We start from the raw sequence: 27,280 nt of genomic DNA, 5'->3' as shown, positions 1-27,280 counted from the left end.
TAATATGATTCTACTGGGAGGAAAAAGGAAACAAAGCCAACAGTAATGATCCCTAATGATATATATGGGCAATAATTCCAGAATGCCTAAGTTCTGAAGATCTAAACTTGCATTTACAAGTCAGTTCTTTTTTTATCTGATAGGTTAATTATTCATGGTCTGCAGTATTCCTCTAGGGCATATATTTAGCTAAAAAGGGTGTTTCTCTCATGTGCAGTGGTAATTTTGGGTTGATTGTATATGCATGGATATCTCCTAAATCTCTAGTTCCTACACTTGGCTACGTGGGTTCTTCAAAATCTTTCCACGTCCTGCATCTGGCAGATATATCAAAATTTGACATGCAGACCTGGATATCCACTTGAAGAGGAAAAATGAAGAGAAAGCCAAGTGCTAAATGAAATTCTATCCTAGGTCACATTCTTAGAGAATTTTATGGCCCTCATTGTAGTCTAATGTTACCTAAAAAAAGCCATAAATTTCAAACAACCTCATGCAGTTAGTACAAATTTTCCTTAGAACTCCAGAAAATAGACCTCAGTACCTCTGCCCAGTATGTCACCCACACGGACGCTTTCAGGTCTTTCATTTCAGATGACATTATCCTTTGAGAAATCCTCCAACCGGTGCACTTTCAGCGCCCTTGCATCCCTTTAATTAATGTGCCTGAGTTACCATTTCTGGAGTCTTGGTCCTTCAACAATATTTGATTCCCAGGACTTAGACTTAGGTGCCCATAAACTTTTCCCCGATCTTATACACCAGGCAGCCCACTGAGTTCCATTTCCACATAAGCAGCTGCCATCCTCTTACTGAGTTGGAAGAGCCGGTGGCACTTTTTAATCCTATAGGATGTAATATTCCCACGCGTTCTCAAAAGGCTGTGCTTCTGTGCGTTGGTCGCCATCCCAAGGCTGCCTTTGTTTACTCAGCCTGTCAGTTGTTTTCATTATTATCCCCTGGCTCTCTTCCCCTTGGATCCTTTATGTCTTTGGTGTATTATGGGAGAAAAAGTAGGGGGAGAATTTCTTTTAAGATGTGACTTGGAGATAACTTGCCCGTATTCTTTTTGCGTAGCGTGGAGTTCTCCAGCATGGTCACAGGTGCAGCTTGTGCCCAACAGACTTCATTCTTTATTCACCAGGGGTGGGATCTTGTTTGTCCAAGCTAGGGGGTAATAAGTCTGAATGGTATGAACCCATCAGCCTAATCTTTTCCCAGTTGGCCCCTCCCTCCCCACCACTGGCAGCAGGCCCTTCAGTGAACTGGTCCAAGGCCTGCTTTGTTTTATGGCACCTGCTATTTGTTTTAGATTTACATTTTGATATGACCTTCCTTCTGCTGGCGGTCTTTTTCAGCTCGCAGTGGATTTTACCTGGAGCTGTAATTATATAAATACTTGGATATTATACCCGCTTTAAGATGTGAGAAAGATGGTTCTCTACCACTGTGGACCAGTGATTTACTCAGCATTCCAGTTAGATCTTGAGATTCTGGAGGAATGTGTGAGTCACCGAGAGTAGTTTCTAGGAGAGGGAACTCCCAGGAATGTTCTTTTACTACCTCTTCAAGATACTGCTTGTTTCTAATTATAGAAACTACAATTAAACGCTTAACTGTTGAGAGTTCAATGGGGAGCGAATAAGTGGTTTTAAAAACAGTATGTCAGAAGGAGAAAAAAAAAATCAGAAAATGGATAGAGAAGCTACACGTTGAATAACTTTTGCCCTTTATGGAGGAGGGTTAGATCCTCTTGAATAAGCAGGGGCCCCGGCAAAACATTTAGCTTTCCTTCCGAACGAAGAGCCACAGAGATTGTATGTCTTCATGATCTCTTTTTGTCTCAACAGGTCTCCCTGTCCTTCCCTGAGTCTTTTGCTTGATATTTCATTTTACAAATTTAATGACAGCCCACTCTTTTTTTTTTTTTTTTTGCCTTGTTCCACAGCACTACACACACAGCATTAATATTTTAACAAATTGCTGGGGCCTCCTGCACTCAGAGCTTTCCCTGACACTGTGTCCCGAGTCTTTTGTTCACCCTCCTGGCTTCAGGGTTCAATTTTTGAGTGATTCCCAGATGCCCAGTTCTCTGGCCTCTTTCTTGAACAAGAGTCACAGAATCTCAATTTCCTGCTGGGTATTTCCACCTGGATTTTGAGCTGGCACTTGAAATCCATGTTGCTTTGCACCCAGCAGTTTAATTCTTGACAAAATGCACTTGGCCATGTTGGCTTATTATCAAAATTCCCAGAATGACTCGAATGTAGGAATAAGTCCACTAGTATAATATAATATTAGTCCACTAATATGTCACCCGTAACAAATGAATTTAAGGGGAATGGGAACCATATGATCATCTGCATAGGTTCTGAAAAGGCAGAGGAGTTATCTGAAAAGGCAGGGATTGAGGGATATTGTAAATAGAGAGTGGGAGGGGAATATAGTCAGATCAAAAAGTTAGATGTCCGTGGAGTGATAAAAGCCATTTGATAAAAACAAATATAACAATTTTGCATCACATACTAAAATAAATTTAAAGTGATTAAAAAACAGGAGCCTGGTACTCCCACCTTAGAGTTTTTTTCAAATTTTCTTCTGCAAGAGATGATACCATGGGAGGATTCTGGGAGGGAGGAAGGAAATCCTGCACTTGAGAGTCAGTCTTTGGAGATAAAATCCTTCTTGTTCCTTCTATTTCTCTTGGTAACAAATTTAGGCTTGTTAACAGTAGGATTTCCTATGATTTGTGATCTGTTGTTACTCCCAATTGATTCTTTTCCTTTCAGAGTATCTCCTTCAACCTCGTAGGCTTACTGTATTCTCTGACGGAGACAAAGCCTCAGGTTATTGCAGGTCTTTTTTTTTTTTTTGCAGGTCCATTTTCCAGCCATCCTCTCTCTCTCTCTATTAGCCTTTGAAATGGTGACATAAACATCTCATGATGGGATTTTTAGGCTTTAAATTCTAATTTTCAGTGCAGGAAGTGAAAGACTTTATTTCCCCTGAAGGTTGGGAGTCACAGTGGCTCATAACAGGCTCCCTGTGTTTTCTGATCAGCCACACTTTGCACTATAGTTTGATGTAGACCCATCTTGTATTTTATGAATACTCACGTGCTCAGGCACACATTTTAGCAGTAAATGATGTTGTGTTAATTTTATCAGACAGAAAGAGTTAAAAGATGCAGCTCTGCACGCACCAGAAACTTAAGTTCATTTTTAGACTGTTCAGCATTTTTCTATGTGAAGGCGATTCGGAAACTGCCCTTATAGCGCGGCATTTTGAATGCAGGCAAAAGTAGGTGAGCCAAACTCAAACCAGGAAAGGGAGCTCATGCTGAATATTGACCACACATACTAGTATAACTTCTCTGTAATTTTTTCTTTGTTTTCCCTCCGAACTCATTTTTGTTTATTTTACTATCTTTCAGCCACTATTATTAGGAGAGAAAAATGAAGAAATGACATTTCATAAGTTCTAGATCCCTCTAACAAATGCACAGTGCTCATCGAGGACAGTGGTTTTCTCTCTCCGGTACTTTTGTAAAGACACATTTAAAAAAAAAAAGATGCATTTTACAGTTTTATTTTATTTTCTAGTGAATCATCATACTGTATCCTAGTGGCTACTGTTATTTAGAGATAGTAATTCATTTGTGTTATGCATCCTTTTGCTCACGTTCAGACCACTCACTGTGGTTTCTGTTCCGCGGTGTTTTATGGCACTCGGCATCCTCCTGAAATCTGGAAGGGAATGTATTGTGGACAAATAGCCGGGAGCTTTCATTCTGTACACGTATACTGCTCGCAACACTTTTTTTTAAAAAAGGGGTCTTCCCTTAAAACGTGTGTGGCCGTATGTGGAGTTTCAGCCTATTATTACCTGCTCTTTTCATTATACAATTTGTCAAATCATGCTCATCATAAGGAATTAGATCATCTATATGTCATCAGGGCCTTCTATCATAAGAGCAACAGAACTTCTTTGTCATACAGCTGTTGGAACTGTTGAAAGATGTGTCCTCTTGTGACAGTGTGTGCACAGAAGTGTAACTTGTGTTCACATCCCCGTGTCCTTTTCTCTTAACAGTTGACTTCAAACCTCGTGCCAGCATGGATACCGTCCATCATATGTTACTTTTTGGATGCAATATGCCTTCCTCCACTGGAAGTTACTGGTAAGGGATACTGGGCCCACAGTCAAAAGGGGTGTAGAAAATGTCTTTTTGTTTGTTTGTTTTTATAGGCGCGGATTGCATCTGTGCAAGTATTTTATAGCTAATAGATAAACAGGAAGAATATTTACTTATCAGGGAAGAACACGGTTCTTTTGCATCACGTGCTTACCTGCACAGCCTGATTATCACCATTATTTAGTCTGCTAGGGAGCACATCCATCAGTCTTTGACGCTGACTTAATAAATTTATGTCTGTTGTCATAGATAGCGTAGCAAGGTACAGACAGTTTATAAAAAAAAGACTGACAATTTAGATAATGGATGCTCCAATGTTTACTTTTGGAAGATCATACTTCGATCCAAAGAGCACCATGGCTCTGTTCACCCAGCACTCTTTTATCCCAGACACTGTGCTAGGTGATCTGTGTATGCCATCTCATTTATTCCTAAAGTTTTTGCAGAGCAGTTACCACTGTCCCCACTTGGCAAACAAGGAGCCTAAGCCTCAGAGAATCAGTATCAGGATTCAGCTAAACTTGGCTGGTTGGTGTCAGACCAGAGCCTTGAGTTGTCACGTTCCAAATCCAAATTTATTTCTATTTCACCACGCTGCCTCCCATTGATTCAGGCAACCGTTGTGGTCTTCAAATTTATTTTAATCACTGGGATGAGTCTTAAGATCATGTTATGAATGGTCAGTAAACATCGACTGAATGTGTGTTCCATGCCAGAATGAGAGCAGAGGCTCTCGAGGGTTCTGGAATAGATAGATGTGCTTTATTTGTCTCCAGAAGCTCACAGCATAATTATGGCTTAAGATCTGTCCTTTCATTTTGTTCCTTGGCGTTCACGAAGATTGGTGAGTTTTGAAAATAGCCATGCATTTTAAGCCTCCCATTTTGCAGCAAGAACCAGCATCCCGGTTAGGTATGGAACAGTCCAGAATGACTAGTGTTTGCTTGCATTGGAGAAGGGTCTGTTTGGTGCTCCTGTCCCTGCATAACCACATACCCTGATAATCCTTTCTCCGTGCATTCCCATATTAGTCAGGCTGGCACAAGGCACACAGCAACTGCAATCTAGTTGTTTTTATAACAAACAATTGTAATATATATTTGGAACTGTTAAAAGCACAGGGCAATTAGTGGAAGTCTCCAGGGACCAAGTACCATCAAAGCATTTGTTAATAGGCTTAAGTTATTTGATGAAAGGAGCCCATCACATAGGAATCCAGTGCACATGACTGGGTTTATGTAAAAATGCAGCCAGGAAAATCACAATTAATACCTCTTGCTATCAACATTCCAGTTTTGGCTCTTCGGTAAATTTTTGTAAATAAAATTTGGGATTAAAAGATTATTCTGTGACAGCTTTTTCTAACTCTTATTCACCAAATCACGTTCTCTGGCTTTATGTTTTAAAAATATTTCTTCTGAAATTAGTAATATTTATTTCTAGATTAGAATTAGTGAAAATAGCTAGAAGGGATGTAAGCTTTTAAAACCTGCTTTACCTTTAGCTTGGCTAAAGAGAATGAGTGAAAAAATAAAATATCACTACATGATATTATGGTTTTAAGAAAAATCTTATTATAAAATGAACAAAGCCTCGTTCACTGTTCTCACATCGAGGGAACATCAGAGCAAACATTCTTTTGGGCCCATAAAAATATTAATATTCTTAAATATACCGTTTTGAGATTAAGTCTAGTTAAAATCTGTTTTCCAAAAGACTTCCAAATAGGGGAAAGAGAGAATTCAAAGAAAATGTAAATGAACGTGAAAATAGCAATTTTGAGTAAAGTCATTGTTACACATATTCTTATTACTTGAAAGGCAACATAGTAGAGTGAAAGAGTCGTGAACTAACCAGCCAGACTCCCTGGGTAAATTACTTATTTCATGTGAACCAGCCTCAGTTTCTTCATTTTAGCAAGGGCCTACCACTAGATCCTGTATAGAACTCCTCTATACAGAACTCCTCTAGGCTCTAAAATTCCATTATTACATGAATACAAATTCCATGCAGATGCTGAGTCAGACTGGAAAGTCGTCATTATAAGATACGTGCACTGGTGGACTCGCCTCAGCGGCAGCCCGTTGCATTTTGCCATTCATTGGCATCCCTGAGTGGTTCGAGCTCTAAACGGCATGATCTGTGTGTCATTTTAAATGGATTTTTAAGATCTGCCTCGCAGCACATGTTCCCACTTCATCTCTAGGTTTGTTCTGAAGGACTTTATAACCGTACCAACCAGGACAGTGATTGATGGTGTTATTTATCTGCTTTTAGCCAAACCCAAAGCAGTCACCTAACATTGAAAAGTAGGATCTTTTTAATATGTACGTATCATGTCTTTTCAATACGTAAACTGAGAGGTATGCAGTAAGTGAGACTGTTCTAGTGACTCTGACATTCTAGTGACTCTGACATCTCCCATCCAGTCTTCGTCTCTATTTAGCGATGGTATAGACCTTTTTAGCACCCCACTATTTGGCAAGACCCGTGCTTCTTTAAAGCATTGGAGCTCAACAGGATCTTTCATGGACTAAACTTTTCAGTTGCTTCACCGAAACATCTCGTGCTCCCTGGCCCCAGAGCCACACAGGCTCAGCTGTGGAAACAGTCAGCGGATGTTTTCCAACCACTCGGCCTCTTATCCTCCCACCTGAATTACAATGCTAATAACAAAAATCTATCAGTGTCAAAGGCTTGCGTTATTTTTTGAAGAGGTTTGAGTCATGAAATTTATCACACTCATTTTACAGCTGCAAATCTATTCTTCAGCTGCTCCAAAATGTAGACAGTAGTTAAATTAAGATCCTCAAACTTTCACATATATTTTTGGCTGTGATACGTATAATGTTTTTTGATGCCTGAGAATATCAAGAACTCGTTCATGCTCTGGGGAAATCTTTGCGGGAATACAAAGCTGTTCTAGCGAAAGACGAAAAAGCTAATAGGATATCTTAACACCTCTTTTTTCTGTTTGTTAGCAAGGATTGCCCCCCTGTCTTCACTCGAGTGTTCTATTTTCATTGCCAGCAGGTTGGCAAATAGGTATGTGTCTCTAATAAAGTAAACATTTTCCCCCTGAAATTATGAAGTTATAATTCTTCCCGTCTTCAGGCAGCACGTTTAATATGAAAGCAGAGAGCTCTTCTGATGATGTTTCACTGTTGTGCTGCCCTCCTTCGCTCTTTGTAATTGCCTCTTTCTACTGTTCATTAAAATATATTTACAGTTATATTAAGTTTACATGAAAATAGTAGACACAGCATGAAGCAGTTTTCATTATGTAGTCATTTTAATTTTGAAGGTTTTTTTTTTTCCCCTACACATATTCCAGTCTTTTGTGTCTCATTCCAAATTAGCAGCTCACACTGGTAATGTGTCTAGTTAATTATATGCATGTGCATTTAAATTGCATACATTGATGTGAACCTTTTAATATACTATGGGGTGGTCCCTTTATAGTTAGAGTGGGCCTGGTGCTCAGTTCCAAATTAACATACCTCTCGAGGATGCAAATAAGGACCAGCTGATGGAAAAGCAGCAGCTCTGCTGGCCCACGTGAAGAAGGCAGCAGTACCTGTCAGATGTAACCCTCAAACCCTCTTTCCCAGGCCTTTATAGGAGGAGACGCTTAACTGTCTGGGGGGGGGGGGGCACAGAAAGTAGGAGTACCAAGAATGGAGCGAACATAGCAATAGGATTCCATTGGTGCTTGCAGACTTAATTCAAAGCATAGCAGTTCTAAGTTCCCCAGATTTCTTGGCTGACTATGAGCCATAAGTGAGTAGTAGATGCTTTGGGGGGCTTTTTTAGGGTAAGGAAATGAGGTGCTGAAAACTGGGTAATTTAGACATAAAACATACGACAGCTCCTCACTAAAAAAAAAAAAAAATACAGTTTAGGAGAGCTTAGAAACTGACATGCTGCTTTTGTTTATTCTATGAACAGCTTTATTTTTATTCTAACCATCAGTTTAAAAAAAATAATGCATGGTTGGCCATGGAGAGTATTTCAGGCTTTGAAAATCAGGATGTTTTGTTCACACAAGTTGTTTGACATTTGGGGTGATTCGGGAGCACCGCTTTTTGTAACATGAGTTTGTACAGGCTGTGTGCACTTTTATCTGCTGAACGCCGGACTTAGGGTTTAAAGCAATTTATGACTGCCAACTGCAAGATTGTGCGCCTGCAATATTGGGTGATTAAAGCGGATGGGCTTCTTATGTAGCCTGCCTTGTACTTAGGCGTCATCTTCTGTGCATAACTAACATTATTATGTTCAGTCTAAGCAATTAATATTTGACCGAGCACTCTTTCTAATGATGCTTGTGACCGGCTACTTTTTACAAATCAAGGATGGCTTCCACAGTTGTTTGATCTTTTTTGGAAAAGAGGAATCCCAGCTGGTTAAATGAGGCTCTCTCCAGCTGTTCCAACGTGGAATCATTTTCAAGCTAAAGCAGTCCTGCTTTACCATCCTATGAAGCTTTAGCTTAAATCCCTTTCAACTGCTTCTATTTATTAACCACCTGCTGTGTCTTTTTAAATGCCACCGTCTCCACAGGGTTACAGATGCTGATGAGAGGAAAGAGAAGAGGAGCTAAAACATATCAATATATCTACATAGCAGCCAGTATGTGAGACACCCTGCTTGGTTACTCATTTAAATGACTGTTTTTTTTAGGGTGAGATTACGTCTGCAGCTTTGTTGCCTCCCTCATGATGATAACGATTCTTTGGTTGAGAATGGTATTTGCATATGCTGCCTTCATGCACCCTCTCCATCTTCCGAGCTACCTGTCATCCCTACCCAGTGTACCTTCTACCCCCTCTGTTTCCTCTGCCACAGCGAGACTTCTAAAGTCAAACATACCAACATTCTTGTTGATATAAATAAAAATAACACAATCTCCAAAACCTGTGCTTTACCTTGTTCTGAACGCTATAAAATGTGCCTTTGATTATAGTAGAAAATTTTATTTATTTCTTTTTAAAGGCTGTATTTATTTATTCATGAGAGACACAGAGAGAGAGGCAGAGACACAGGCAGAGGGAGAAGCGGGCTCCATGCAGGGAGCCCGATGGGGGACTCGATCCTGGGACTCCAGGATCCGGCCCTGAGACGAAGGCAGACGCCCAACCACTGAGCCACCCAGGCATCCCTATAGTAGGGAATTTTAGGTATAAATTCCTGCTAGGCTGAAATTGATTGTATCCATTTTCTTTTTCTACTGTAATATTATAATACAGTCATAGGACAGTCCGCATCATGGTAGTATGAGGGATCTTTGTTTAAATGAGATACACTTGGTACTTATTCCCCTAAATCCTTGGCTAGGTTTTTTTTGTCTTTATTTATTTATGAAAGAGAGAGAAAGAGTGGGGGTCAGGGAGAGGGAGGGGGCAAAGCTGACTCTCCGCTATGCAGAGACACCCCCATCCCCCCAACCGATCCCAGGTCCCCAGGATCACCACCTGAGCTCAAGGCAGACGCTTACCTGATGGAGCTGCCCAGGCGCCCCTTCTTGCCTAATTTATAGAAACCTGCATTAGCACCATTGGTAGAGGTTCCTTAGCAACTGACCAATTCTTAGTAGACTAGGGTCAACTTTAATGTAAATTGGCATGACTGTAAACCATTTTTTAAAAGATTTTATTTATTTTTTCATGAAAGACGCACAGAGAGAGAGAGAGAGAGAGAGAGAGAGACCCAGGCAGAGGGAGAGGCAGGCTCCATGCAGGGAGCCCAACGTGGGACTTGATCCAGGGTCTCCAGGATCACACCCTGGGCTGGAGGCAGATGCTTAACTGCTGAGCCACCCAGGCTGCCCGACTGTAACCATTTTGACAGTTCCAACAGAAACAAACATCTTTGAACACTGGCTCTTTCCTGGCAGACTAGTATTTATGTTAAACAGAATAGCAATATTCTAGCATAGTGCTGTAACATGTAGCATAGAGCCAGTTGTAATAAACATTGGTCAAATTATTTATCCTGCATTGGTCTGTTTCCTTATCTGTAAAATGGGGCCACTAATCCCACCTGATGGGGCCATCGGGAAGAGTGAGCGGAGGGATGTAGATAATGGCACAGTGCCTAGCACGTAGATGTGCTTAGTACATGGTAGTTGTTACACTTGTTTAATTAGTATAATATTTCTTAACTATTGACCATGTGCCAAGCACTTTGTTAGGCACTAAAAATTTGGTGTGAACAAAACAGACACACCCTCTTTTTTTATGAACTTTATAGCTTCTTTAATCTCACTAGGAAAGTGGAGTGTGGGGACCCCCCCGGGTGGCTCAGTGGTTGAGCATCTGCCTTTGGCCCAGCGTGTGGTCCCAGCGTCTGGGGATGGAGCCTCCCATCGGGCTCCCTGTAGGGAGCCTGCTTCTCTCTCTGTCTGTGTCTCTGCCTCTCTCTGTGTGTCTCTCATGAATAAATAAATGAAATCTTAAAAAAAAAAAATCAAGAAAGTGGAGTGTGGACATCATAGGGATGTTTATCAGGCTGGTGCCTTTTAATCACCACTCTTACTTAGCTTTCCCATTAAGTATCCTTGTAATTACTATGTTAATAGTAATACCTATTGCATACCCATCGCACTGACATTCATATAAGATTTGTCTGAATTGGGAAGCATGTTCTGTGGGTTTATGGAGAGTTAATGAAATTTGAATTCCTGACCCATTCCTGATGCAGTTTTGAATGATAAAGATATTCCACATATGCCACTGATTATATATTGTGTTTCTTAAATGTTCTCACTTTGGATTAATTTTCCTGGGGTCCTGATACTTAATTTATTAAAATTGGAATTTAAGGCTGTATAGACTTAACTTGAGGGCATGACAATTTTGTTTAAAAAAAATTTTTTTTTTAGACCAAAGAAGAAATGACTTGTCAGTTCTGATCTTCCCTGAGTAACCGTGGATTTTAAATAGCCTTTAACTGATACAACTAGAGAGTACTTTAACAGTCAATCATGGTTTATTTGGATAATTCAAAATGACAGGTTAGCATTTTTCAGTGCTTGGCATAGTTTGAAAATATTCATGCCATCTGAGTGGTTTCCCTGTAGAGTATAGGTGAAAAGGTTCTAAAGCAAAATTCCAAGAATCCAGAATATTTTTCCTTTTAAAAGCTAATTCTTATCACTTTTACTGCAAAAACTAAGAAACCACAGGGAGCTGTGTGAATCTTCTCACAATTAATTGGCTTAATCTGGAGGAGCCTTCAGGAGAAGCTGCTAGAATTATAAGACTAAGAAACCTAGTTGATGAGGCCTGAAATCACTGCAGCCATTGATCAAGGGTTACATTGCTTCCTAGCCTGAAGACTTTTCTTATTAATAAGAGTGATAAAAATCCTCTCTATTTTTATAGTACCCTTTGAAAAAACAAAATACCATCTTTATCTCTTTGGTCCTTTTTTTTTTTTTTTTTTAAGTAATCTCTATACCCAACTTGGGGCTTGAACCTACCACCCCAAGATCAAGAATCATACACTTGATTGATGGAGCCAGCCAGGATCCCCTCCTGTTGGTCACATTATGTAGAGAAAATATGATGTTATTTTTCACTTGAAAGGAAAAATAGGAATCTGAAAATGAAAAGGTGCAGGGAATTTGTTCAAATGCTCTTTGCCACTCTGTAGTATTTTCCCATTGTACTACTATCTGTTCTAGGACCCATTTCTCTGAGCCTCTTCTTTTTTGCTCCTCTCTTCATCCTCTCACATAATAAGTTTTAGGATTAGTTTCAATATCCCAGTGCCTTCCTGTGGGTCATTCTTTACTGTCTTGAGTTGAATAACTTTCTTAAAAATTATAAAATAGGATTTTAAACAAAATCAAAGTTTGCCTTTGGAGCTCTTCTTTGACCAGAGCTGATAAGAAAATAAAATGTAAAATCATTGTCTCCTCTTTGTGAATAAATGAAAACAATTATCTAGAATTTGTTTTTTTTTAATTATCTGGAATTTGATTTTAGAATTGTGTACACTTATTGCAGCTTAGTTGAGATGGTATAGTAGTGTAGTCATCAAAGCTTATCTTCATAGGATATCATTTTCTGCCCGTAAATCAATCTCATGAATTGAGACAGAAGGGAGTGTGACAGGCCAAGCTTTGACTCATGACTTGAATAGGTGACCTTTGGAAGTTAAACTCTCTGAGCCTATTCATCTGTAAAGCACAACCTATTTGCAGTGTTCTTGTGAAAGCTGATTCCTACGGAAAACCAGGCAAGTAATCATTCAGACTCACTGTTATTTAGATATTTTAGTTAAAACTTCTTGAGGAAATTAAAAAAAAAAAACTTTTTATTATACTTGGCAGCACAATAAAATTTAGGCCAATTCAAATCTTTAAGTGTTTGTATATTGAAAAGTTTAAGACCTACTTGGAAGTTAACTTCCCCAGACATTTCTTGAATATATACTAAATGCCAGGCAGCCGTGCAGGTGCCGGGAGTGTATTAAACCACAAAATATGCACAGTCTGGTTGGAGAGGAGATAAGGAAGCTGAAACTTAAGATGAGCCCTCTGGTTAAGGAGTGGAAAGTGGCTGGGATGAGGGGCAGAGAAAGCTTCCCTGAGGAGGAAGCCTGAAGGGAATCCTTTCTTTTTTTTTTAAGATTTTATTTATTATTTACTTTATTTATTAATTTGATTTTATTTATTATTTACTTTATTATTTTAAGATTCTATTATTATTTTAAAAGATTTATTTATTTATTTTAAGATTTATTTATTTATTAGAGAGGCAGAGACACAGGCAGAAGGAGAAGCAGGCTCCCTGCAGGGAGCCTGATGCGGGACTCGATCCCAGGACCCCGAGATCACAGCCTGAGCCGAAGGCAGATGCTCAACTGCTGAGCCACCCGGGCGCCCCTGAAGGGTATCTCGAAGGGGAAAGTAAATACAGGTTTGTCAGGCAGAGAGTTGAGGAAGGGGTGTTGCAGGCAAAGGGAATAATATGGAAGAGAGACTTTATTTTTATTTTTATTTTTTTTTATTTTTGGAAGAGAGACTTTAAAAACTGGCAGAAACTTGGCACGACTAAAATGGGATTTTTTTTTCTGATCTATAAAAGGTCCCAGATAATGAAAAGCCTTATGTGTTACGCTACAATGTTTGGATTTTATTCTCATGTTATTTTTGGGAAGCACTGCAAAGACCTTGTGCCAGCAAATGACCTAATCCAGCATGCAGCTTCAAAAAACTTACTAAAGCAGTTTTCTCTGTTGTGTTTCACTCTGGTTCCTTCTAGTCATACCCTGAGTTGACTTCCATATCAGAGGAAACAATTACCTTGTTTAACCCAAGACTGTCATCACACTGTGTGAGGCCCTCTTGTATATTTATGATCTTTGTTTGAAAGCTGTGAAAATTGCCACCCAGATCTTGAAGTCTTCGTAGCTCACAGTAGTGCAATGCAAAGTTCATCCCATTGGACAGTCTTTCTTAAACCATCGTGGCACGAGGCCCGGGAGGAGAACCTGGCGGTGGGGCGCTGTCCAGTACCCTAAGCCGTGCAGCGCAATTGGCACAAGGGTGTCGCAGACATTTGCTCCCACGCACAAGTCTCCCAGGATAATGATCCTTCACCATGAGTGTATTGTTCTTGACAGTGAGCACGAAGGAGCCCCTGGTCGATGGGTTTTACATTGCGCAGGACCCAGTTTCCTTCCACATCCTGAGTGTTAGAAGCAGAAGCATTTGCTAAATATGACCTTATGGGGACCTCCTGGCTCTGGTCTGGGCCCCCCCCCCCCCCCGCTTCATGCAGACGTAAGACAGTTGTCTGTCCTACCGCCTATGCCCCCACCCAATTCTGGCTGTGAGCAGAAAACATGTTAGGGGTCCATGCCTCTGAATTGGAAGGTACGTTTTACCGGTGATTTTCTTCTCTGTGACCCGGGTGGTGTCCAGGTTTCCAGCCTCAGTCCCTAACCTGTTCAGGAAGCCTCCATGGCTGTGGGCAGTGTCCTCTTTCTCCTGCATGAGCCAGCCCCCTGCCCAAGAAGCTGTTTGTCCCTGTCCTTGTCCTTGGTAGCACTCAGACCTTTCAAGCCTTTCCAAACTCCTGCCTCCAACCTTGCTTGGTGCCACTTTCCCCAAACACAAGCAAGGAGATGCAACATAGAAACATCACCGAATGGTGTTTTGAGCAAACCCAGTTCTAGAACAGAGCAAACTAAGAGATATAGAGTAATGGGGAAAGAAAAAAAAAAAGCTGTATGGCTTGGACTGAGGAAGCGTGCCGTTCCTGAAATGGGCTCCCCCGGTGCAGGTGCCAGGATGCCCGTCGCCGCAGCCCGGGCAGGACGGCTTCCATCTGGGACCTGTCCACGGTGCAGAGGGCTCCGGGGGGTTTCTGGGGTCCGGCTCCAGCTGCGTCTGGCTGTCTGCCTGGGATCCTCTGACCGCACTTCTGCATAGTGAATCTCTAGGCGAAGCGAATGCTTTCAGGGCGCTTCGAGGTTTGTGAAGCGCCCCCACCACTTGCACCTCCCTTGGTTTACAGAATGACTGTGAGGTAAGTGGAAGTAGCCCTGTTTTTACAAGAGAGGAAACTGAGGCTCGGTAGATGAAGGGACTGGCTTGATGAGAGACCCCTCGGAAGTGGCGCAGGCAGGGTTCATAGGCTTCGGGGCCTGTCGGCGGGCACGGCAGTGCGTGGACGGTGCTGATGCCCAGAGGGAGATGTCAATGGCATGTCCTTCAGGCCACTTCCAGACCACCACGGTGTCAGCGTTGGTTCCTGTGCCGCCCCCCATCCCACCCGAGTTCCGCAGAGCCCGTTCCGCCGGGGAGCACAGCCGATCGGGAGCAGTTGCAGGTCGGCCCCACAGGACGGCTTTGCGTCGGCGACACCCAGACCAGTCTCCCTTGGCGTCTCCTTTTCTCCCATATTATACACAGTCATTCTCTGCTCTAGGCCTCGTTGGGATCTTTTTTTTTATAATAAATTTATTTTTATTGGTTTATCAGTTTTATTGGTGTTCAATTTGTCAATATACAGAGTAACACCCAGTGCTCATCCCATCAAGTGCCCCCCTCAGTGCCCGCCACCCAGTCACCCCCACCCCCCGCCCTCCTCCCCTTCCACCACCCCTAGTTCGTTTCCCAGAGTTAGGAGTCTCTCATGTTCTGTCTCCCTTTCTGATATTTCCCACTTATTTTTTCTCCTTTCCCCTTTATTCCCTTTCACTATTATTTATATTCATATTCCCCAAATGAATGAGACCATATAACGTTTGTCCTTCTCTGATTGACTTACTTCACTCAGCATCATACCCTCTAGTTCCATCCACGTCGAAGCAAATGGGGGGGTATTTGTCGTTGGGATCTTAAAGCTGGTGTGGCTACGATCGGGACCCGGCGACTGATGGATCTACCTTTTTCTCCATCCCCAAGTCTCTCCTCTAGCCCCCCGGTGAACACTGTTTGCATTTTGCTGCTTGAATCTTCATTTATGCCACTTTTCTTTTTTTTTGTCTTCAGGTTTTGTGATGAAGGAACCTGTACAGACAAAGCCAATATTCTATACGCCTGGGCAAGAAATGCTCCCCCCACCAGACTCCCCAACGGTATGTCTGAGGCCTCTTGCGTGGCCTTCTCTACAGCTGTTTAGTTTCTGACTCGAAACTAAATCATCTGTCCTTTCCACAGTCATCGACAGCGTTCCATTTTGTAATTTCACGCTAAAAATTACCTGTATTGCTTGCTCTGTATAGAAAAGGTTTGGCTTAGGTAGTTAACTCTTTGGCTGCCTCTCTCCGCTAAGTAACTTGCCCCCACAATAGCTTAGAGAGAATTAGAAGATGGACAAGTACACCTCGAGCCACCTTTGGCCTATGGCACATTGGTTCTCGACAGCAGGAGCGTCTCGTGAGCCAAGAGAGCTAGGAATTAAGTAAATTGCTGTTTCAGCAAACATTTTTTTTTTTTTTAATTTATTTATACATAGAGACACAGAGAGAGAAAGGCCGAGATACAGGCAGAGGGAGAAGCAGGCTCCATGCAGGGATCCCAGGTCTCCAGGATCACGCCCTGGGCTGTAGGCAGTGCTAAACCGCTGCGCCACCAGGGCTACCCCAGATTTTTGTTTTTTTTTAATAGCCTTGGTACCTGGGTATTTGATGTAATGCCCGACCTCAGCTGGCTTTCTGACGTCACTCGAATCTGTCCCTCAGCTTCCAATGAGTGCATGAATTACCAGACTCTTTTATCACCTCGCTGGCTCTTAACATCAGAGGGAATGTGCAGTTCTGTCCCAGGATACGTCTGCCTTGGTCTGAGGCTGGCGTCTCGTGATGCACGTGGCGCTCTTTTGCCTCCCTACCTTTGCAAGTTCTCATCGATATGTTTTGCTTTGCTTCGAATGAGCTTCTGAATCCTCTCAACAGTTTAGCAGGCAGCTGCTGCTAAACAAGTTTGGAAACTATTGGGGTGGGGGGGGTGGCAGGGCGATGGGGAAAGGCTGTTACAGATTCGTTGACATTTTTAAGATTCATTAGTTGAGGCAGGAAAAAAATTTTCTCTGCTTGTAAATATTTTCTCTCTAGATTTTTTTTTTTTTTAGCTTTCTAGATAACTCTTATAGGAACCCTTTGGATTCCAAAAACATATTGACACGCTGCACTTTGTAATCTCACTGATAACCGATTTCCTCAATAACATTTTTTTAATTTATATTTTTATTTATTTATTCATGAGAGACACAGAGAGAGAGAGGCAGAAACTTGGAAGGGAGAAGCAGGCTCCATGCAGGGAGCCCGAGGAGGGACTCAGTCCTGGGTCTCCAGGATCACGCCCTGGGCTGAAGGCGGCCCTAAGCCGCTGAACCACCCAAATTGCCCCCCTCAGTAACATTTTTGCAGATACATGTTTTCATATGGAAATAAAAGCATGTCCCCCGAGATGCTGCTAAGAAGTCTGTTTTCTATATTGAATCAGAAAATAAAAAGGAATGTGAATATGTCCAAAACAAAATGAAAGAATGGGCTTCTGTATGTCTGTTACCTAATCAACAAGGATAGAATGCTGCTTTCTTCGATTTCTCCCCTTAAAGTGTATGTGGTGCCTCTGGTTCCGAAATGGGAAGTAGGAATAGAATTGTATCAGAGCTTTGAGAAGGAATGATAGATATATTAGAAATTGTCTGTTGAATGCCTGACTCATGTTCGTTTTCATAGAACATAGCTTCGTGTGTTACATACTATTTTACTTCCCTTTGGATTTCATAGATCCACGACCTGAGATTAAATGCTCCACTTGAGACTGATTTCTAAAATTCTGATTTACCTTCTTTATGGATCTTTAGGTGTTGGCTTCAGAGTTGGAGGAGAGACTGGCAGTAAATACTTTGTACTCCAAGTGCACTATGGGGATATTAGTGCTTTCAGAGGTAAGTTTTGAAATGTTGGAACTAAGCACAACTTTAAATACTACAAACATATAAACTATATGTGAAAAATGCAAAATGTACATACTATAGACCACGCTTCCTGCCCACCTGGAAATGATGACTGCTTTTGTTTCCTTTAATTGGGGGACGACTTTTACCTCGAAAGTTATATTCTCTTATACGTCCCATGTGCTGCTTTCTCTTATGCTGACGTCAGGGTTCTTTTGCTTTCCAATGTGTCGCCTTATCTACCTCCTTCTACTGGGGGATTGCTTCCAAGGAATGTTATCAAAGGAATAGGGATTTAGCAGTGTATTTCCGTTACTATAAGCAAGGCACGGGGAGAGTCAACCTGTTTTGCAGTACTGGGGAACTTCTCAAACACTCAGGCCCGTGTCAGTGCTTCATCTGTGATCTACGCTGGCCGCTCCGTGGACTCTTCCATCGTCCACTGACTGATGCACATACCCCGCCTACTCCTTTGACACTGCTAAACACCCTCCCCACCCCCAACAACTCACTGGTCTGCCCATGATTACTATGCACTTCATATTTTTTTTAATTGACGTATAGCCAACATACAATATCCTGTTAGTTTCAGGTGTGCATCACAGTGATTCAATATTTTTATATACTCTAAAATGATCCCCATGATAAGTCTAGTTACCATCTGTCACTATACACAGTCATTACAATATTATTGACAGTGTTCCCTATGCTGTACATTAATCCCCATGACTTGATTTTATAGCTGGAAGTTTGTACTACGTACTACTCCCTTTAAGTCCTCCTTTTCTTATTATAGAATCATTAGCATGAGAAAGGGGCCCTGTTCCCAAGGCAACCCACACTGGTACTTGGTCTTTCTGGTGTATTTAGTCAAATTCCAACCGCCTCCCAGGTTCACACTGCGGTGTTCACAGGAGTGTAAATATTAAGCAATCTTCTCTTTGGCTTATCAGCTTTTCCACTGTGTTTTGCTGACTTACACGTATCGCCCCGAGTTCTCTAACATTAGATTTCTACTAACCAACCTGATACATTTTCCTCTCCAGACACATTAGCTTTCCATCCGGCAACTAGGTCTTGAAGCACGAGTCCATCTCTGCCTATAAAGTATCCTCTGGGGCCTTTGTGGAGAGTGCCTCATGTGGTGATGGGGGCTCCACAGATTCTCAGTATTCAGGACTGGGGCAGTAAATACAGTCCTTCTCTGGAAAAATATATTAGAATCATTTCATATGATCGAAAGATTATTCTGAGCACTGCAATCAGATATGTTATCAATTAAACAAGTCCCTATGGACCAGCCCATGAACCTAACTTCCAAATAAAACCTGTTTCTATATTGAAAATAATAGTAAAAGGGATCCCTGGGTGGCTCAGCAGTTTAGCTCCTGCCTTCAACCCAGGGCGTGATCCTGGATTCCAGGGTCAAGTCCCACATCAGGCTCCCTGCATGGAGCCTGCTTCTCCCTCTGCCTGTGTCTCTGCCTCTGCCTCCCTCTCTCTCTCTCTCTCTCTCTCTCTCTCTCTGTGTGTGTGTGTGTCTCGTGAATAAATAAATAAAATCTTTTTAAAAATAATACTAAAAAATAATAAAATATAAAATAAAAATAACACTCTGTGTTATAGTATACAAATAGCTGTCCATCTTGGGAACCGAACCTGAAACCTTGTTCACTGTAGTGTTAAGGCAGTTTCGTTGAAAACAATGGAATAAATGTTTGCGTTGGAGGAACAAAGACAGAAATTATCTGCTCTAAAAATTTAACACATTGGATTGGTGTCATTGGAACAGACAGGTGCCAACACTGCTTACTTGCAGAGCATTGGCGAGAGTGTAGGAGACAAGGAAGGCCTTCCCTGACCACCACAAGGGAAGTCCCGGTTGTACCCATGCTCACTGCCCCCCCCCCCTCCCGTCCCTCCAAAGAGCCCCCTGGACTTCCCTTTTCAACCGGATTCCTCCTAGCTTTGTAGTACATCCTAACCGATACTACCTCGACACCCTAGGGAAGATAGATGATACAGACTAGTTTTAAAATCTATTACTGTCACAATTTAATTTATCACTGGAGAGGAATTCATTTTGTTTTGTAATTTATGTTTAATCTAGGGACAATTTAGAAGTTCTGAGATTTAATATGTAAATACATAGTTATTCTTTACTATAAGAGACCGATGAGCAACTTTCATAGGAATTTTTCATTTTTTTTGAGAACCATTTTTCTTAAAGAAGGTATATATGAGGCATGAGTTAGAAGGATTACTCGTGCTATAATTCCAAGGACCCTGTTGTAATATAACAAAAATGTGAACAAAAAAAATCTCACCCGTGTAGTTTTTTCGGTAGTATTAGATATGGTCTTGTGCCTTAAACCACACATGACTTAGAAAATAAACACATGGGAAAATATCAAATCTCACTAAAATTAGAGAGCATTTTACATTTATTAAATCAGGGGTGAGTGGAGATTGCATTATAAAACCAGAACTGCCAGGGTTTGAACTAATTGGGCACAGTTTGGGAGCTTTTTTAAATGAGTGCAGTGTTTTGAAAAGCAAGCTTGTCATATTATAATGCATTTTATACAGAACATTAAAATCTCACTCAGGGCTTTTGTCCTAAAGAAAGAGTTGTTGTTTTTAAACGAGCTACCTACCCATGGTTGTTTACGCCCCATTAACTATTGATATGAAAAACTGGAAAGTTAACAAAGGTCCCTTAATAGGGGACTAGTTAAATAAATGGTATAATAACAAGTCATAAAAATTTATATAGACCATGTAATAACAAATCATAAAACTCTATGTATGCTCACATGTTTCCAAGTATTATAAAGAACAAGAAAAAAAAATAGTCAATAACATGAAAGTCAGAATTGAGTGATTTTTTTTCTTTCCAAATGTTGTAATATTATCTTGCTGTTTTTAAATCCTACAAGTAGAAGTAGTATGTTAAGTCTTTCAGTACCTACCAGTTAATATGCTACATTCCCAATTATACCCTCCTGACAAAAAGCTCAGTATAAATCTCTACACACCTGGTTTGCAAGAAGGAGTGACTTAGACTGTACAAAGGTTCTATATTGTGATGGCACACTTGCCACTAGAAGCACCTAGAAGTGAAAAATAATCATGCCATCATACCTTCTAGTGATTATAAATTATATATTTTATTGCATATCATATACATATGTCTTACATACTTTATCTACACATACACACATAGCCAAATCATAGTAGTGTCGGGCACAGTTTGAACTTGATGTTAAAACTGTTGATTTTTAATGGTTTTATTTATTTATTCATGAGAGACACAGAGAGAGAGAGAGAGAGGCAGAGACACAGGCAGAGGGAGAAGCAGGCTCCATGTAGGGAGCCCGACGTGGGACTCGATCCCCGGACTCCAGGATTGTGCCCTGGGCCAAAGGCAGACGCTAAACTGCTGAGCCACCCAGGGATCCCAAACTATTGATATTTTTAAGTATAGAAATGAAACATCAGAGGAACACCAGAAGAAAATTATGGCACTACTGAAAAGTAGGAAAATGTTTGGCTTACAGGTGTGGGTATTTATCCTTACAGGGAGTGTTTCTCCTTACATAAGAAGCCTAGGACTTCTCCTTAATAAAATACCAACAGTGAAGGTAAAATCTGTTGGACGATAAAGTATCAGAAGCCAGAGGAGTGTGTCTTGGACCGTGATCTCAGTTAGTAGGAAAAAAAATCGAGCGTGATTTTCGAGGGGGTTCTGTGGGATCGCATGAAATATTTGTTTTGGTTTGGTCCTTGTTTGTTTTGGAAATTGTGCAGCATGTGAAGCCACTAAAGCATCATTTATAAACACCCATCTTTATTAAATGCCACGCCAATCACAGTTATCAGACCCATGCTGGGGGGGCTGGGTGGTCTAACCTTCCTGCCCACTGGCATTTCGTATATGCTAGCTGGAGAGACAAGCACCAAATCTGCCTTTATAGACAGTACTAGAACTGCATACCTGATATGGGGGCCATGGAGAGGTGGAGCAGGGAGGGCCATGTCTGGGGAAGGCTTCTTAGAAGATGGAAACTGAGCCAGGATTTGAATAGTGATCAGAGCCCCCAGGTGGGCAGAGGGAGGGGAAGACACCTTCCAAACAAAGGTAAAAGCATGTGCATAGACACAGGGAAGTGAAAAAGCCTCATGTCCACAAGGAACTTTCAATAATTTGGTACTACTGGAGTGTGAAATGCAAAGAGAGAGGTGGCAAGAAACGAGAACATTGGTGAAGGGTGGGGGCCAGGCCATGCAGAGCTTTGTTAGGACTTTATCATCCTGCCAAGCACTCCAAGTGCTTATCAGCCGGGCAGTAACCTGGGCTTCCGTCATAGGCTTGACTGCATGGAGAAGCTACTAGCCTTTGAAGAAAAGATCAGGGCTTTTGCAGGCCAGGGTGACCCAGGGCTGAGGCTCTGGAAAGCCAGAATGAGTTCCTAACTTTGTATAAATTAATAATCCATGGAGAAAATAATATAATATAATTAGAAATGATTGTCCCAGGGAGGCTGGCTGGCCTGGATGGTGGAGCATGCTATTCTTGATCTTGGGGTTGTGAGTTCGAGCTCCGTGTTGGGTGTCGGGGTTGCTTGTGGCTCAACGGTTTAGCGCCGCCTTCAGCCCAGGGCCTGATCCTGGTGGAGACCTGGGATCGAGTCCCACGTCGGGCTCCCTGCGTGGAGTCTGCTTCTCCCTATGCCTGTGTCTCTGCCTCTCTTTCTGTCTGTGTCTCTCATGAATAAATAAATAAACAAAATCTAAAAAAAAAAAAAATGAATATCCCATATAAGTAGTAGCCTTGTGCAGGGGTTAGGTGATCAGACCCTAAAGCTTGATGGCCTGGAGACGGCACTTGCTAGTTTTGTCACCCTCACAAAGTTTCTGGACCTCTCTGCCTTCCTCCTCATTGATAAAATGGAATCATGATGGTTTATAAAAAGATATCTGGTAAGTGCTCAGTACATGTTAACAGGCATCATTATAGTCCCTATAAAAGGCTTCAAGCTGACCTAAATTGCCCTAAATGCAACCTTTTGGTCATCGTTGCCCATAATATAAAGAGTATGTTGGTTGCTTTTGCTTTTCAGGGGGTTAGAATTTCTGGTTATATTTTGAGACAGAGCTGTTCGTAGCTGTCACGTTGCTGCTAGAAGTTTCCTAGTTCTGCTGTTTCCTGTTCTCCATGGCAGTTTTTATTATTCTTAGTTCATTTATGAGAAGATAAACTACAAGACTGTCCCTGCCTTCAAGGAAATTAGAATAATGGGAGCTAGAGATTCCTTCTGGTCCTCTTCCCCCCCACCCCCCACCAAATTTTTTCAATAAAGTCTTGTTCCAAAGAGAAACAAAACTCTCCTGAGATTGTTGCAGAAACTATATTTCTTCTGGATATTTTGGCCCCTGGGGGAATCTTAAGAAAACCAGCCTTTGCTTTGCAGAGTTACTGGTATTAGCTTACTGGGTTTCAGCGTTAGCTCACTTTTCAAACTGGGAAAACCCATTTACTCACCAGCTGAAGTTGGAACTGATATCCTTGAAGTGGAGGTAAGGACGTCCGCCCAAGTGCGTGAGTTCCAACTCCCTTTGGGTTGGCCGAATTTCCGAGCTGGAAACCACTTACTGTCCTTCAGTTCTTGTTGCTTATAGGAAAACTATATCGGGTATTGTCAAAGATACGGGCCCCCTACCCCCCGACATGTGCTCACGTACACCCACGTCCAGGGCTTGGCTCCAGCCCTCAAAACATACATGTATTTTAGGATGTTCCCTGCAGTGTAGCTGAAAGATTCATTTTCCTTAGAGGGGGGTGTGTAATCCTTAATTCTAAATCAGCTGAATGAAACCCCGGGGATCCTGTTTGCAACTCTTCTTCTTTTTTTTTTTTTTAATTTTTATTTATTTATGATAGTCACACACACAGAGAGAGAGAGAGAGAGGCAGAGACACAGGCAGAGGGAGAAGCAGGCTCCATGCACCGGGAGCCCAACGTGGGACTCGATCCAGGGTCTCCAGGATCGCGCCCTGGGCCAAAGGCAGGCGCCAAACCACTGCGCCACCCAGGGATCCCTGCAACTCTTCCTTATGTGGACTCTTGGAAATGTAGCCTCCCAATTGTTGGGATTATAAGTAAAATCAGATCATGAAATTCACGTTAGTAGTAGCCTTAGAGAATTGATAAATCCGTTTCGATAGGCACACTTTCCAGAAAGCTTAAGCTTTTAACTCTGCAAGTACCGTAGCTTTACAACATTTTGGACAGAAATCTTTCCCAAAGATATTACATGTCTTTTGAAATTAAAACAGGTGGCAGGTGTTGAATGCCTGTGGTAGCTGTGTCCAGCATCGCTGACGGGCCTTAAACATTAGTTTCCCTCTCTACCCCCCCCCCCACTAGCTTCCCAATTTGGGGATATCTTCTTGAATGTCAACGACTGCACACTGATTTCCCTCAGAATTTTAGGACTGCATGGAGTTTATCTGGTACTGGGGCCATGGCCTTCGTCTCCCTGCTTTTCTATATGTTCCTCTTTGCCAAGCTACCATTTCAGCTCCCTTTAATTCAAACAGCACCGTGTGGAGGCCCTGAGGGGTAAGCTCAAAACTCTGCCCTCGTGGAGCTCACCAGCCAGTGGCAGCAAATAAAAATAGAAAATAGCAATAATCATGTGAGTCAATACACAGCCCTTGGGGTTAGAGGGGATGAAGAGGCAGGCAAGACCCTACCCAGTTTAGACAGAGATTGATTCCGAATAGGCCTTGTTCTCCCTTGTTCTAAGTTGCTGAGTTAGATGTGGAATCTGGGTGGCTCCATTTCATGACTCAGAATTAAAGCCCTTACAGGGAACTTTTTGAATAAAATGGTGAGGACACCAGTGCCTGGACCTGGTGACATCGCGATTTACTTCTCCTTGTTGTCCTTGTGTTATTCCATCCTGTGATCCATTAGGTGTGGCCTCTGAACAGCTTCGTTCCAGGCAGGTGGGTGTCCCTAGACACCGGGTCTGAGGTCAAGCCCGCACCCTCTACGCTGGTCCACATTTCCCCCCTGAGGGTGCCTGGCTCACCACCACTGCGGGAACAGTGGGAAGAGCGTGCGGGATGGGAACAGCGGCAGGCGGGAGGGAAGACAGGGATTCTGACTCCACTGTGACTTCTATTACATCTCTGCCTCCTACAAGACCACTGGCCAGAAGCTGTTGGAGAAAGCTTTGGCATTGTGAGCCCAGAAGAAGACCCCTTGCTGATGCATTTTTGTGCAGGATGGAGTGTAGGTCAGTGGCAGGGCAGGTACACTCAAAATTCTATGGTTCTGGCGTCCAGCAGGTCTCTGTGACTAGTGCAAGCCTGAGAGTGCTCCTGACTCCCCGCTACCTGCTGGTGGAGACAGTGGGAAACTGTGGGGACGGTCACGCCCCACCACCTCCTCTGCTGTCTCCTCTAAATCCCACTCAGGGCCTTCCTCCTGTGCGCTCGCCAGGAAGATGCCCCACGCCTGCTTCTACTCCTCTGCAAAGTGAAAGATGCTGTGGGTGGGGTGTTCGAATCCCACGTAGCTTCTAGCATTCCGGATTGCCAGGAGCCTCCTCACTGAAAGGGAGACCTAGTGGCACCTTACTAGCACTCAGCCTGGCCTTTCCTGAATAGGCCCCTGATGTACACGTGCGTCGGGAAGCCTAATCGCCTTCCAGAATACAGGAGGTTGGGGCGCCTGTGTGGCTCAGTCGGTTAAGCGTCTGCCTTCGGCTCAGGTCATGATCCCAGGGTCCTGAGATCGAGCCCCTCCTTTGCTCAGCAGGGAGTCCACTTCTCCCTCTCCCCCACCCTGCTCATGCTCTCTCTTGCTGTCTCTCTCTCAAATAAATAAAATCCTAAAAAAAATATATGTTTGTGGACACACACACACACACACACACACACACACACACGAGGTTAGTTCTCACCACGGTCTTTCATTCCAGGGTGCAGATAATGTGTCCAAGTCTCACCACCAGGGACAGCAGCCCTGCTTAAACAAGCTTATCCTCAGCACCTACAGAAATGTGGTTCCAAGAAGGATACGCTTTGCCTCAGTTTCTCTCTGCTCTCCCAAGGCTGTGATTCCCATGCCACTCAGCAGGTCTCCTCCTTTCTTCCCTCCCCCATGTCCATTTTTTATTTCTCTATTATTCCTTGATATAAGGGCACAAACTTGTACCCAAATGCTTTGGGCCACATGTGGTTTGGAAGTAAGGACTTTCAACCTGATAGAAAGGTACTCCAACGCAAAAGTTACGTATTACGTGATATCACCTTTGGGATTCTGGAGCAGCAGCCCTAATCATATATGCTTGTGTTCCTATGGGAAAATGTTCAAATAGTCACACTGCAAGGGATAAAGACCATAAATAGCATCACATCCGTTCAGACCAAATTTTGCTGCCAAACATTTAAACAACAACCACCACCACCACCTTAGGCTTCCAGAGCTTTTCAGATTTCAGAGTTGCAATAAGTTCTATTAGAACAAAGAAACCTGAGTCATCAGTTAAAATAATAACAAGGATTGGAGGACTCTGGATATAGCTGAATATTTTCCCATTAAAACATTCTTTCCCAAACTTTTATTTTTCATCTTTTAGAAAATACAGGAAAACATTAAAAAGAAAAGTTTAAAAAAAATCACCCACAATACCTTACTATTGAAAAATCCTATGAGGTGATGGCTGCACATCTCTATGAAAATACTAAAAACCAATGAATTATACACTTTAAAGGGGTAAATTGTATGGTATGTAGATTATGTCTCAGAGAAGCTATTGAAGAAAAGGCATATAGATCACAAAAAAGAATCTATAGCCCCTCTTCATTTCCAGCTCCCTTTCTCCCTGGACACCCCCCCTCCGCCCCCTGCCAGGTAACTATCATTTATATCTGCCTAACTTTTCATAATGCTTATCCTGACTAATGTTTCTGTATAAACACAAACCATGGAGGTGGATATATGCACTTTTTCTTTTTTTGGACAAAAATCGGACCACTCGCTTCACAGATCTGCATCTGCTGTTGTTTTGCATTTACCAGTGTGCCCTGAGCACATTTCTAGGGCAGACCATGTAAAGCTCTTCCGTTATTTATAACGGCAGCCTAGTGTTCTGTGGTGCAGTCATACTATGACGTATATAGCCCGCTCCCTATTAAAGACATTTAAGTTCTGAGATTTTTGTGCTATCACAAGCGATGCTGCAGTGAACTTTAATGTAAGCAGTGTTTTAAGTAACGATGTTTTGCTACTGCAGGGTAAAGTTCTAGAAATGGGATTTTCGGTTCGTGGAGTGTTTAAGCCTTAACAGATTTCCACCAAATTACCCAACAAAACAGTTTTTCCAATTTACAGTCCAAGGGAGTGAGTGAGCCTCATATCCTTACCTCCACTAGATGTTTTCACACTTGAAAAATTTTACCCATTGTTTACTTAAAACAAAGAAACTCCTCTTATTATTTCATTAAAAGGATTGGAATTAGCTGAAAGGTCTTAATAGAATTACCTCTAAAGTACATCCTCTTTACTAAATTCTGGGAAAGTCAGGATTTCTCAGAATCTGATCTGAGGACTTGCACCAGAATCTCCCTGCAGTGCTTTTTAAAC

At 42.2% G+C, this 27,280-nt stretch overlaps 1 protein-coding gene across 14 annotated transcripts in view; it reads left to right on the top strand.

Moving 5' to 3' along the window:
- The window catches only part of PAM (peptidylglycine alpha-amidating monooxygenase), a 274,617-nt gene that overhangs the window by 166,558 nt on the left and 80,779 nt on the right, over nucleotides 1-27,280 (top strand). For all 14 annotated transcript variants that reach the window (XM_041752522.1, XM_041752527.1, XM_041752526.1 and 11 more), the window contains 3 exons: nucleotides 4,093-4,180; nucleotides 15,705-15,790; nucleotides 17,527-17,610. In XM_041752522.1, coding sequence (XP_041608456.1) covers nucleotides 4,093-4,180; nucleotides 15,705-15,790; nucleotides 17,527-17,610 — 258 coding nt within the window. The remainder of the gene's footprint in view (nucleotides 1-4,092; nucleotides 4,181-15,704; nucleotides 15,791-17,526; nucleotides 17,611-27,280) is intronic.

This window comes from Vulpes lagopus, chromosome 4 (genome assembly GCF_018345385.1).
Source record: "Vulpes lagopus strain Blue_001 chromosome 4, ASM1834538v1, whole genome shotgun sequence".
NCBI classification, from domain to species: domain Eukaryota; kingdom Metazoa; phylum Chordata; class Mammalia; order Carnivora; family Canidae; genus Vulpes; species Vulpes lagopus.
Note: the sequence above shows the minus strand (reverse complement) of the source record. Positions and strands in the feature narration are given on the sequence as shown.